General features: G+C 29.7%; 1 protein-coding gene across 1 annotated transcript in view; it reads right to left on the bottom strand.

Moving 5' to 3' along the window:
* The window catches only part of LOC106688698 (neurexin 1), a gene marked incomplete at its 3' end in the record, with an annotated part of 225,056 nt that overhangs the window by 25,178 nt on the left and 186,250 nt on the right, over positions 1-13,628 (bottom strand). The window contains exon 3 of the mRNA XM_014433276.3: positions 4,415-4,575. Within this exon, the coding sequence (XP_014288762.3) occupies positions 4,415-4,519 (105 nt within the window). The remainder of the gene's footprint in view (positions 1-4,414; positions 4,576-13,628) is intronic.

Raw genomic sequence — 13,628 nt, 5'->3', positions numbered from 1 at the left:
GTTATGCATCAATGGTCAAAAAATCTGGAGAAAATATTAATGATACCAAGACTTTTAGAACTTTCATTTACAAAAAAAATGTATATATTTTATCACTTGTTTCAAAACTGGAAACTTAAAGAGGATTAAATTCTGCTTGTTAGGCAGCGATTAGGTTTATGGAACATAATATCAATGACGGGAAGTATAAAAGTTTCAATTAAGTGTTAATATCAAATCCAAAGTGCAAAACTAATGGTAGAGATAAACTTATTACTGTACAAGTTATAACTTTATCTTGTATATGTCAATATTATACAATGGCAATACATTATGATTAAAATTAAATTAGAAAAGTTTTAATTAATTTAATAGAATTTTTATACTATGTAATAAAATAAAATATTGGTCAAAATTAATAAAAGTGCCTTGTTGCTGGGATATAAAGTTTATTATCTGAGTAGGAGAGACTACGCTTATATATTGTGAGGAAAAACCGGGCCTAAGCCTAGAATATTCAATGAAATTTAAATGTAGAAGCTTCTAAAAGGTTCTCTAAATTTTTATTTTTATTTTTAGGAGATATTTCAATTCTTTTGAGAATAAGCACTGTTCTTAGCATAAAACTAACCATCTTCGAAAACAATCAACACGTGCAATTTAATTTTTAAAAATCCAAAAAAAAGCTTTGAAAATAAATTCTTTTTCAGGTCAATTTTAGGGAAAATACAGAATTGTTTTATTGTCTTTCAATAAACCCATTGCGTTGTTTTATTTATAACTTATATGTCTTTTATTTTTTATTTACTTGTTAATGATTATTATCCTATTTAGTGACCTCATATAGTCTGGGAAGTAAACAATAAATTATTATATTTTTTATTTATTTATCAATTACATGGCAATATAAGTAAACATTTTAATCATTAAGTGCTATAAAACATATAATGCTACAATATTTTTTTATATTTTTCAATATTAATTATAATATTTCTTCTGTTATTAATCGATACCTATTGTTTAATATTGCATCTTTTTTTTTAAATGATTTAATAACATTTTTAGTTAGACTGAGCTTATATTGTGGTTAGTGGATACTAAGTACTAATATATACCTAATATTTATACACATTACTGTTTTTTCATTTTTACATTATCAGCAATATGTAACACTGAATTTACATTTATTAAAAACACACACACTAGAAAATTACTTTGAGCCCACAACCAGACAAAAAATCTTAAAATGTGCCTACTTCCAGCAAAGGTCAGGGGACTCCTGGGTATCTCAAGTGAATTATCTTGAGTGGAACGAATCTATGGTGTACAATCTACGTCCACTTGCTCGATTGAATAAATTTAATTAATTCTAAGTTTCCGTTAGTTAAATTTAAACACTATTTATTTTATATGTTGTATATGTCCTTTAATAATTCATATTATTAAACCATATTCGATAAATGAAGTAATATAAAATAGCTACATTTATGTTAATAATTTAGCTTGTGCAACTAATTGCACTCTATAGTTATTGTATCATTGATAATTGACTTCACCACAAACAATTTAATAATTTAAGACACATATAATTTTCTTTGTGACTTTCACGTTGTATATCCATGATCAACCTTTAATTTTAAACAAATTACCAACTATATTGTAGTAATTTACATTTGTAGTGAGAATGGTTGAAACATACTTTTTTACTGCTTTTGATGCATTTTAAGAGGAGTCTGAGAAAAATAAATATGACTGATATAGTGCTTTAATTATAGTATATAACAGATTTGTGTCTTCCCTTAACTTATTTATTTATTAAATTATTTCTTTTAACTTATCTATTTATTGAAGTATTTTAATTAGCCTTTTGTTTTGTTTTTTCCTAAATCTATATGTTTCTTGTTAAAATTTATTCGTTTCTTTGTATAAAATGATCTACTGCGGTGACTATTATGTCTTTGGTTTGACTTAACATTGCTGCCTGAAGATAATTTTTTTTAACGTTTTAAACGTATCGAACTTGGATAGCGGATCACTGGAAAGGGAAGGTCTGGGAGAGTGAGATAGGGAGAATAAAGTTGTCATGTTAATAAAATAAAATTCTTAAATGTAATGAAATTGTTAAATTGATAAAAAATAATAAATAAATAGAATAAAATTAAATATTTGTACTTATTATTTGTAGTGTTTATATTTGTAGACGAGTATTGATTGTAAAGGAAGAAAAACTGTTATATCATGTAAATATATGTATTGTACATTAGTTTGATCATAGATTGCTATGCTGACGTATGACTAACCCGTTGTTTTGTAAGTAGTAAGTTAGTCGAGTCTGAGACTGTTTAGGAGTGTTTGCCACCACCTTTTTGAGCGTCTTGTTTGTGTTTGTGTCTGGAATAGTGTGTTATTTCAGTGTTGAAGTCTAACACAGAATTTGCTGTGCCTCTGTGAGATGAATTCTGCCATTGTCGATAGTCCAAGTGTCGTATGGATGTAGTCAGTTTTCGCTCTTAGTAATGAAGAATGCTTTACTATATGTCTGAGGATACTACTACTGAACCTGTCGGAGTTTCTTCGTTGTTGTGGGTGCTATTTTAGCCAGCCTAGGAGCCTAGTACAAGAGCCGAGAAGAAAAAAAGGCAGTTATCTCACCCCAATTTTTGATTACTTTAATGAAAACTAGGTATAATTACTAGTCAAAATTGATGAGCCTGCCAAGTATAGGTAGGGGGAATAAAAAATGGCGGCTGTTTCAAAATCTTAGAAAAAACACTAATTTTTCATTCGGAGCTATGTCTTAAAAACTACCAACAACACTAGAAAATCTAAGAGAACATTATTTAAAGAAGAGTAAATTTGCTGAAATATTAGCCCTAAAAGAGGTATTTATGTCCAATAGTTCTCCAGATATAGATTTTTAAAAAGTAAAATTTCTTAAAAATCTACTGAAAGATTAGTAGTTAGTTAATTTATTTTGAGAATTCTGTACCTCATGAACTATCTGACGTACAGATGTCTATTAGCACTCAATTTAAAGCTAGTTTAATGGACTATAAAGAAGTTTCTAAACTTTACCTTCGTAGGAATAGTAGTTTTCATGATATTTGCTAAAATAAATTGATTTATAGTTGTTCGGACAATAAGTTTGATTTATGAAAAACATCATTTCAGAAACCATAGAACGTACAGATGTCTGACAGCGCTCAAATTAAAGCTAGTTGAATTTACTACAAAATAGTTAATTATGTTTGTCTTTGTAGGGGTAGTAGTTTTTATGATATTGGACAAAATAAACTCACAAAATGTTAATTTCTAGTTGTTCGTATAAAATGTTGGATTTTTGAAAAAAATATATCTCTAGATCCATAAGACGCACATATGTCTGCCAACACTCAAAATAAAGGAAATTTAACTTACTATATAGTACTTTATGACACTTATACGTAGGGGCAGTAGTTTTTATGATATTCACATATGAATATGAATTTGGCAAATGAAAATTTGTCCGAATAACAATAAATCAATTTATTTTAGCAAATTTCCTGTAAACTATTACTCCTACGAAGATAAACATTATATACTACTTTATAGTTTATTAAACTAGCTTTAATTTGAGTGCTAATAGACATCTGTACGTCAAATGGTTTTTGAGATATATATTTTTCAAAATAAATTTACTATCTACTGATCTTTCAGTACGTTCCATACATTTTTATGAAATGTTGCTTTTTAAAAACCTATATTTCGAAAACTATTTAACGTAAATAACTCTATTAGGGCTCACATTTTAGCAAATTTACTCTTCTTTATATGACGTTCTCTTAGGTTTTCTTACATTTTAAGGTATAGAGCTCCGAATGAATTTTTTTTATCGCTTTGAAACAGCCGCCATTTTTTATTCCCCTTACCTATACTTGGCAGCCTCATCAATTTATACTATTAATTATACATAGTTTTGATTAAAATAATCAAAAATTGGGGTGAGATAACTGCCTTTTTTCTCCTCTTGGGCTCTTGTACTATCCGTAAAGAAGGGCCGGTCTAAGTATACTTTTATAAATTATTGATGTGAGGCACAGATAAAGATGTTAGCACTTGATTAAACCTGTCAGTTTTAGCCAGCTTTATTTTCTAATGGCAGTAGGGAGCTAGTGTCAGGTGTCTGCCGAGTGTACCCTGTGCACTACACTGCATGCCGGTCTGTTCTCGTACTCTGTTACCATATGGACTTTAGGAAGAGGACGCTTGTTCTTCTGGAAGAAGAATATAACAGTCAGTCTTCTTGGGATTAACTGTAATATTCAGTCCTTCCAGTGTCTTGTTGATTTCCGTACAAGCCTTCTCCACCTACCGCAGATCTGCCTCAGCACTCATCGATCTACTGTAGATAGCTATTAGTAAATCTATATGATAAAGAGGACAAGTATAAACTCACCTCTTGTACCCTCCTGTGTACGGTCAGTTTGTGCCACTGGTTGTCATCAAAGCGAACCCTCTTTGGCTTGATCTGCAGCTCCAGCTTCCCGCTTCCGAGGCTCATGCAGAGGAAGACTCCACCTTCTCGGATACCCAAGTTCAAGTAGTCATCTCCATCACCTATAAATATATAAAAATAAAAGAGTTTTTTTATGTACTGACTTTATTTATTTACATTTTATAAACTCAAAGACATATAAAAATTGTTTGAGATCACGGTTCTATGGTGAGCAATAAATTGACATATTAAGTTAATAAATTGTATAGAAATATTTTTATCACAACAGAATTTTGACCTGGATCTTGACTAAAATGAATAAATAAGAGATGAAGTTACCACTCACGTATTCACTTTTTATTAACCGCTAAGCGTTTTTGAAATCGTATGAAAGGAAAGTTCTCAAGAATCATAATCTATAGAATAAAACCCGTCTGTATTGTGGTATTGTTAATACTGTATAGGCCCTGCACCATTTTTAAGGTATCAATTGGAAATTTAGAGCTAAGTATGGTGGTCCTTTGTCTACATTTTAAGTTATATCAATAGAAAATATAAGGTTAAAACCTTTTCAAACCTTTTATGCTAAGAATATTAAAACCATCTAATGAAAATACTACTTGAACAGAACTCATTTAATCTCAGTTATACTATTCGTTTTTCATTGTTTGGTCAAATTTTGAATCTTACCATAACAGTTCCCACCTTTAGAGTTTCCCAATCATTTCTTTATTTTGGTTTACGATTAAGAGTTGCAACCTTAGAGTCGTACTACCGAAATCAAATGGGGTTGTTCTAAATTAAATAATAATTTAAATTAAATATTACAAGTATTTTTTCCTACAGGAGAGATAACGGAATTATCGTCCATTGAAATCGAAATCTTCATTTCTTTCAATATTATTTTAACAGTCGACAAAGATCAAAGATATTAGTTTCGCCTTAAGGGAATCGGAAATGTTACTTATTTTCTTTAAAATAATTTTAATGTATTTCTCTTTCTTCGTTAGTTTTTGATTGTTTCAATCCTAGTATAATTATCACGTGTTTGAGTGTAGACAAAACACTTATTGTATTAAAAATAAACATTGAGAACTTTCGACATTCTCGTTTTTTTTAATTATATTTTTGCTTGTATATAACTATTTTATCAAAAAAATAATAAACCTTAGGTCTTCTTATAGAAAATTAAAGACCTTTTATTTAGAACCATTCGTTTGGGATTGGAAGATGATGTATGTATTAAAATACTGATGTCCGATTTAATTTTCAGAACTTAGCACCACGGTACAATATAGTTTTGTTCATAAAATGAAATAATTAATTTTATTTTATTCGTAAAATTTTTGTTTTTTCCCCTTTTATGATGGTTCTCCAATGTGTTGTTTCATTGACGTTTGGATAATGGAATCGTACCTTCAGGTATTTGTTTATTATTCTTATTGTAAAAAAATTAAAAATTCGTTCATTTACACTTCTTTTTTTAATTGTTATTTTTTTAGATCTTTTACACTTAGAGTTTTTCTTTTCTTTTATATTATGTCTTTGAACTATGTGTGTAGTTCTTTACGTCCTCACCTAGAGAGTAGGTATGGTGCATGGATCAGTAAAGAACGGACAACACAACAGAGAAAATCGAAAGAAATCACAATAGTAATAAATATATTTTAATTACTGAATAAAATATGACAAAGTGTTTGAACCGAAAATTCTAATAAAAAGTGAACACTAAAGAAATATTTTAAAGACGTGAAAGTAGAAAATTAATTATGAGAGGTATAAAAACTAGAACTAAAAAATATAGTAACTATAATGTAGAAAGTTATGCAAAATTAACAGTATAAAATATTATTAGGTTTTAAAAAAATGAATATTGTCTATTAAAAAAAATATTAAATATTAAATTCATGCAAGTAATTAATAATGGATGAATTAAACTTTGTAATTACTTTAATAGAAAAACACCTAAACATGAACGGATTGTCTAAAACATCGGAAAGATATATTTTTTTTTAATAATTCAGAAATATTATAAAATATACGTTTGAAGTATGAAGGTAGCTAGCTAACTAACCCATAAAGAAAAAAAAACAGAAAAAATAAAAAAAAAATTGACTGAAAAAAGTTATTTTATTTAATATAAACTCTGCTAGATGAAATAAGCGCGATTTCACCAAGCACACCAAAGCAGCTCATAAAGTTTAATACAAATTTAAAAGTACTTTCGATATGTATTGTATATTGAACCAACTAAATTTACCCAATACAGAATCCGTGAAAGCCCTCGAAATGTAGTTAAGCAGTAATGACTACAGAGGTACATTTTGCCGTACAGACCCCGGCGGGGATATAGGAAGGAGGCAGTAGCAAACCGAGTATTGTGAGCGCTAGATACGTGGCTCGAATGGAGTATTGCCCAAGAAGGTCGGTCTCTGAAATCCAAGCTCCCTGCTCTGCATTCCACCCTCTTCGTCTTGCTCTACAATAGGGCTGGGTAAACAACCAATGGCTAGCACGTCCTCTCGCTTACCGTCTCCTTTAGTCCGATAAATAGAGAGAAAGTTCTACAAACCTCTAGATAAATAAAGTATCAACAATATTATTTTCAATACTGACTTAGGTCAGAGAAAAAAATAGAATAAGTATAGCATGGCTTGAGGGTGTTGAAGATTACATGAAAAAGTCGAAAAGTTAAATTGTTATAGACATAATAATAGTCAAGTTTAATAAACTTAAATTTATTATTATTTTTTGTTCTTGTCTGTTATTTTTATCTGGATTATTATTTTATTTAAATTTAACTTTACTATTTTTAATTATAATCGTTCATGGTTATATAATAGGGGTGCCTCTTACACGAGACTATACCTCTCCCAATATCAACTTTTAAAAATTAACTTACATACTGTTACAATCATGTGAGGCCAACCAGAGCCAATCTGGTAATAACGAAATATAAAGATAAATATAGTATATTAAATACAGTATAAATATCGTAAACTTAAATATAGTTTAAAAACAAATCACAGACCATATTAAGGTTTAGATATAAAAAATAATTGAAATGTGTTTTGAACAATCATTTTGTGTGTCAGTCGATTTCTAGTCAGTGCTTTTCTAGAAGCGGTAAAGAATTTATTTATTCTTTAATGAAGTAGAAAAACGGCAGTGGCTCCGAGACCTATTTTAAACAGGCTAATGCATTTCTAGTAATGGGTCTAGTGTTCTCACTCCACTCAATTCCAGTGACGTGGCTGGGAGAGAACACTGGGATTCCGGAACCCTGCTTCGCCATCCACATTTGGGTGACAGTGGGGTTCCCTGTGCCGAACATAAACATTGTAAATATGTTCAAGTAGTTTTACTTTATTTTTAATTTTTTACTTTAATTGTTTTCTTATTTTGCTATTGTTTAATTCATTTATCCGTACATGTTTATTTACAACGTGTATATATTTAATTTTATGATTATATTTCATTTTAGTTTTTACTACCGAATAAATATATTAATATTTTTTTTGCCACCTCCCCCTTTTGGTTTTAACAGGTTTTTAGCGGTAGTGAGATATTATATCTACTCTAAACTCGTATTACTTCAGCCAATAAGTTACTTTTTTAGGATTAAAATTTTCTTATTACAACTTAAGAGAAAGATATAAAACATATACCGAATAATGTTCCTTTTTTCTTTTTCTCATTCCCATTTTTTATAGATTTCCAGACTCAATTATGAAACTCATTAGAAAACTAATTTTGTTTTTCTTTTGTCTTTTTTTCTAATTATTTTATTCAAATTTTTGTTTCAATTACACATATCCATTTAAAAAATAAATAATATATTACGTAGTAAGTTTAATACTATATAAGTATAGTAGTAGTAAATTCATTTTATTGAATTTTTTTAAAAACGAAAATTATGATTAATTTTTTCCAAAAAATAAATGCTAGAATTTGTGAAAACAAAAATTATCACTTCAATATTTAAAACAAATTCTTTTCAGATTTAAAAAAAATACATTTTCAATTTTTTTAATTCTTTAGGGATCAGATGAATATTTTTGATTCAGTACTCTAGGATACATATATAAATGATTGATATTTATCATATACAAAAGTATGTTATAATAGTAACGATATTTTCATTCTAATATCGTCATCATCATTCAACGGACCTCCTTTTATCAGTAACAAATGATAATACATACAATAAAACAAAGATATATGCATCATACGATAACAATATAAACGTCCTTTGTTTTAAAATAAACTGATTTACACGATGTAAACAGTGTTCTCATAGGATAGAAGAGGAATAAATGATATTGTTGTAATTTTATATTCAACTGTTATTACCTTTTTTTTTCTATTTGTTTAGGTTCATAAATGCAGATTAGAATCCATTACTAACATTTTTAACTGTTACCACTAAATAATTTTTTAAAAAATAAATTAATGATCAAGTGTTGATTTTTTAAATTGATTTTAATTTTTATTAAAATTAATTTTTAAAAATCAAGGGAAAAACTTATATAAATTTATATTTTAAAATTTGGCCAGTCAAATTTGAAATATAAGAAATCCGTAATCTTTTTAAAATTTTATTTCAAGAATAAAAAAAAATCTATAATTGAAGTTCTTTTGAAATAAAAATCAATAGTTATAATAAGTGTTGTCAGATTATTATAGGAGTTTTCAAATCTATTGAAAAAATTTAAAAAAGGGATAACACTCAAATATGAAATTGTTTAAAAATTATTATGATATTAAATTCCTTGCTATGGAAAAACAAGTAAAACACAACAAAACAAAAAACAAAAAAACTCCGGATTTCGTTTTCCTCTTTGTTCCGATAATTATTTAATTAGTTTATCAACGTCAACTTAAATCAGGATAACTTGATGAACTGTTTGAATATTTATGATCCATAATGGATTTCTCTTTACCCATTAATTACAACCATGAAATACCTTTTAGTTGAGATCAAAAGTTTATAAAAGTTAGGATTGGAACGTTAATTATTAATTATTTAGTACTATGTATCTGCCGCTGGGATGCCAGGATAATTGCTTAAGGCAATTATCCAAATATATATTTATATTAATTAAAATCAATTGAGTCCTACCAATTATAATAATTGAGATTTCCTTTCCAGAGGCCCATTTTGTGTTTACCAATTGGTAACTAGCAATTTAAATACCTTTATATTTATAAAATATTGTTACCATTAATTATATAATATAATAAGGGGTGGTACTGGGTAATATAATAGTATATAAACTACATAAAGGAACTAAGTATTTATTTACATTGATTACATGAGTGCAATAAAATGATCCAATGATTCAGGTAAATATGGTTTGGCATAAAATATTGTTTACATTATAATTTATTTAATACATATCTGTGAATAGGTGCTGAGTTGGGTGATGCTTGTAGTGTGTCGTAACGTCTAGGGCGTGGGTGTCGTCTTGGCATAAGGGATGGCGTCCCAGGTTTGATAGGCCCTTTTTAGGACTTCGTCTCATCGAAGTGCATCCTGCTCTCTCTTCGGTCTTCATACTTCTGTGTTCTGTGTTGCTTTACTTCTGGCCCTACTTGTGCCAAAAAGGGGCGTCACCTTTTGGGAATCTTATTTCTTCATTGGCTATCTGTTTCCACGCTCACTAGGTGAGCGTCTCCCCTAGGCCCTGAGAGGGGGTGGGAAACTTTCTGACGTATAATTGCTTTCGGTCTCTACCTGACTTAATGGGTCCTGCTCCTTCGGCATGTGGTACCCACTAACCAGTTGGGAAAAACTGTGATACACAAATGTGTGAAAACTGTGGTATACAATCACAATTATCCCTGTGTGTGTTGACAGGTATCCGGGAGGACAGGTGTCGGTGCATAAGTGGCTAAATTATAGCATTAGTACAAAAACACAGGTTTTACCTTTCTCGGAAACTAGGATAAATATTATTTTTGTTTTAATAATGAACGATTTTTAACAGTGACTTACGGACTCCATGCAAGTTCACTGATTCTACAAAGCTATTCAATAAAAATTCAGGACTGCTTTAAACTTTGGAAAATAAAACTAAATAATGACAAATCTCAACACGTAACATTCTTGACACATGTCCACCAGTACACAGAGACAACAAAACGATTCTACAAACTAACTCAGTAAAATATTCAGGACTGACATTTGATCGAGGGCGACATGGAGTCTTCATGTGAAGCAGACGCGAGTAAACACTAAATTATCGCCTAAGCTCCGTTACTCCCTATTTCTCAGACGATCCGCACTGAAAATAAAACATATAAACGTACTTACTGAAACCTATTTGGACATTACAAATCTACGGCACAGGCAAAAAAAAAAACACATGAAAAAATTTATATGATATATTTCAGTAAAAACACTACGTCAGATTACACGATCATTGTGGTAAGTAACAGAATACTGCACACAGACTTACACATTCCTACTGTACAAGACCACATTAAAACATCATATAAGACATTTCATAATAAACTCTACCACCATACCAATAAACTAGTACAAGATATTGCAACACCTACCGAAGACTAAAAAGGGGCTGGATGAGGGATCTCCTTAGTTAACAAATGAAATCAAATAAACCGAGGAGGAGGTAGCACTGGGTGCTGGTATTTATGGGACTCATGCCATTTGTTTTCTCTTAATTTTTCAAGATATCACATTTTATGGTAGTCTTCAACCTGAAGATAGGTGCAAATAAATAAATTAAGGCAAAGAAGTAATATGAATTAAAATTTACTTAAGGTTTTTTAAAAATCTAATTAAAAAGGTTTTATAAAAAAATTTAATTAAAGTTTTTTAAATTAAGGTTCATTTTTAATATATGATTTAATGAATAAATCGGTGAAAATCAATCTTTATTTTCGGACACTTAGTCCCCTAAGAATAAGATTTAGGATCAGTTTTAGCAGCTTTTTTCTGGCTTCAATAATTTTTGAACGTGATTAAATGATTCTATAGAAATATTTAAATGAAATAAAATATGAACAAAGATACATATATATCTATGCTTATAATGTTTTCTATTATTCACAAGTTCACAGAAGTTTGATAGTCTAAGAAATGGATATATAGTTGGAGTTTGAATGAATTTAAGGTGAAAACTTACAGATAGATATGCGTATATTTATTATTTGCTTAATTTTTGGGTGCCATATACAACTACAGGGTTAGAGGCACCGTATTCTGAATTTCGTGGTTACATTTCTTGGTACAGCTTGTTCTCCTTTAGGAACTTAAACAAATTATTCCAATTTTCTGGCAGTAAAGCTTGACGTTGTCCCCGGAGGCCAAAAGACGTTCTTGATGATTCCAGCCGTGAACAGTGTTCCAGGATATGCTCCATCGTCCGGGTACATTTACAACTATAACATGTCGGTGAAGGATTTCTTTTAAGAAGTTGCTTGTGTGTTAATCTTGTATGTCCGATCCTGATGCATTGTTCACGGCGATTTTTGATGAGTGGCGGTAGAGGTTGTGTATCACCAAGTATTGTTTTCATTTTATTTGTTTCATGTACCTTGGACCAAAAACAGCACCATGCTTCCTTGCATTGGGTCAGAACCGATTTATGGGATGTGCGTGTAGAGTACCAAAATGAGGTAGCTCCGATAGCAAAGGATTTTTCAAAGGAGGCAGTTCTGTAGGTTGGGATATTGTGTTTGATAAGAGGATGGATAAACGTTGGGGAAGAAGGTCAATGATATACGAAGTTTTTTTGGTTATTACGGCATAGAGTTTAATGGAAATTAATACAAAAAAATCTAACAGAGTTACAAGTCATCTAATCAATCTAAACAACATAAAATCAGAGTAGAGGGATGTATATAAGAACATTAGAGCCCCCTTATTATATCGATTATTTATTCCATTGTATTTCAATTCCATTTTTTATCAAAGTATCCAATCCCATGATTCTAGCAATATTCAAGAATGTTAAAGTAAACATCAAAAGCAACCTAAAATGTTTTCATCATACTCCAACTGGACTCAACTTCCTTGATTAACACGCTGTATATCCTTATTAATTAGATTGAGATCTATTACAGACACGCCTTAGATCCGTTTCCAGTTTTGTATAAAAAAGTAAAGATGTGAAATTCCAGATCCTCAAAGTTTTTTATTTTAGCTAAAATAATTACAAATTACTTTTAAAAAATTGTAACAGTAAAATTTAACCTTTTATCGAGATCTTTTGACTTTACTTAGCACAGATTTAACATTTCACGTTTACTCCAGACCCTAAGTGGCTTTGCCACTTGGGTTCTTCCATTAGCTCAATCTTTATTGCCCTCTTTGTAATTACCCCACTCTTTATTGCGAGAAGTTATAACGATTTAGTCCAGCTAGGCTCATTGCATCTAATCTCATCATTTTTTTCAAAACACTTAAAACAGTAATAATCCGTTTTACAGGAACTAAACGATCTGGCCTCTACGCTCATTTTCGATGAAATGCGCGGTTTAATTCATCTTTATCAAATCAAAACTTAGATACTACGAATATGAATACTATGTTGTCTTGCTCCAACTTTCTGCAAAGATTTCACGGGAAAATACTAAAGAACCTCAAGTATTATAAACATTATATCATACAATTTTGATATCCAACAAATACATAACTTAAACTTTAATTTTCCCTAACAAATTGGTAAGACAAGTTAGCCAATACAGATTAATCTACTACTGCTAATGTAGGGCATATTCAAAACCTTAAAGAAGATAGTTCCGGAAGGATAAAACTATCATCCTAGACTTCATGGGATTGATTAAAGGTGTTTTTATTTATACGCTCGTCATTATATTATTTTGAAATTTTATTTTTAAACAAAATAGGTATCAAACACTGATAGTTTAAATATGAAACTTTATTTATTTATTGATATTTACAACTGTATAAAAAATACAAGTAAATTTGATCATAATGACATGATGATAATGATATCATACAACATGTAGAGAAACTACCCTGTAGTAGAACTCTAAAAACATTTTACAATATAAGGTCACGAGGCCAGCCAACCAGTATTTATTTTATATATCTAATGATTTTCTTTTTCTACAACTCACATGAAGAATACATGTTTGTTCTTAACAGGAATATTACGTAATATTTCACCGAATTTCCCTTTTT

The sequence above is a fragment of the Halyomorpha halys genome, unplaced genomic scaffold (genome assembly GCF_000696795.3).
Source record: "Halyomorpha halys isolate HHAL.00 unplaced genomic scaffold, Hhal_1.1 Scaffold1180.1, whole genome shotgun sequence".
In the NCBI taxonomy this organism is placed as follows: Eukaryota; Metazoa; Arthropoda; class Insecta; order Hemiptera; family Pentatomidae; genus Halyomorpha; species Halyomorpha halys.
Note: the sequence above shows the minus strand (reverse complement) of the source record. Positions and strands in the feature narration are given on the sequence as shown.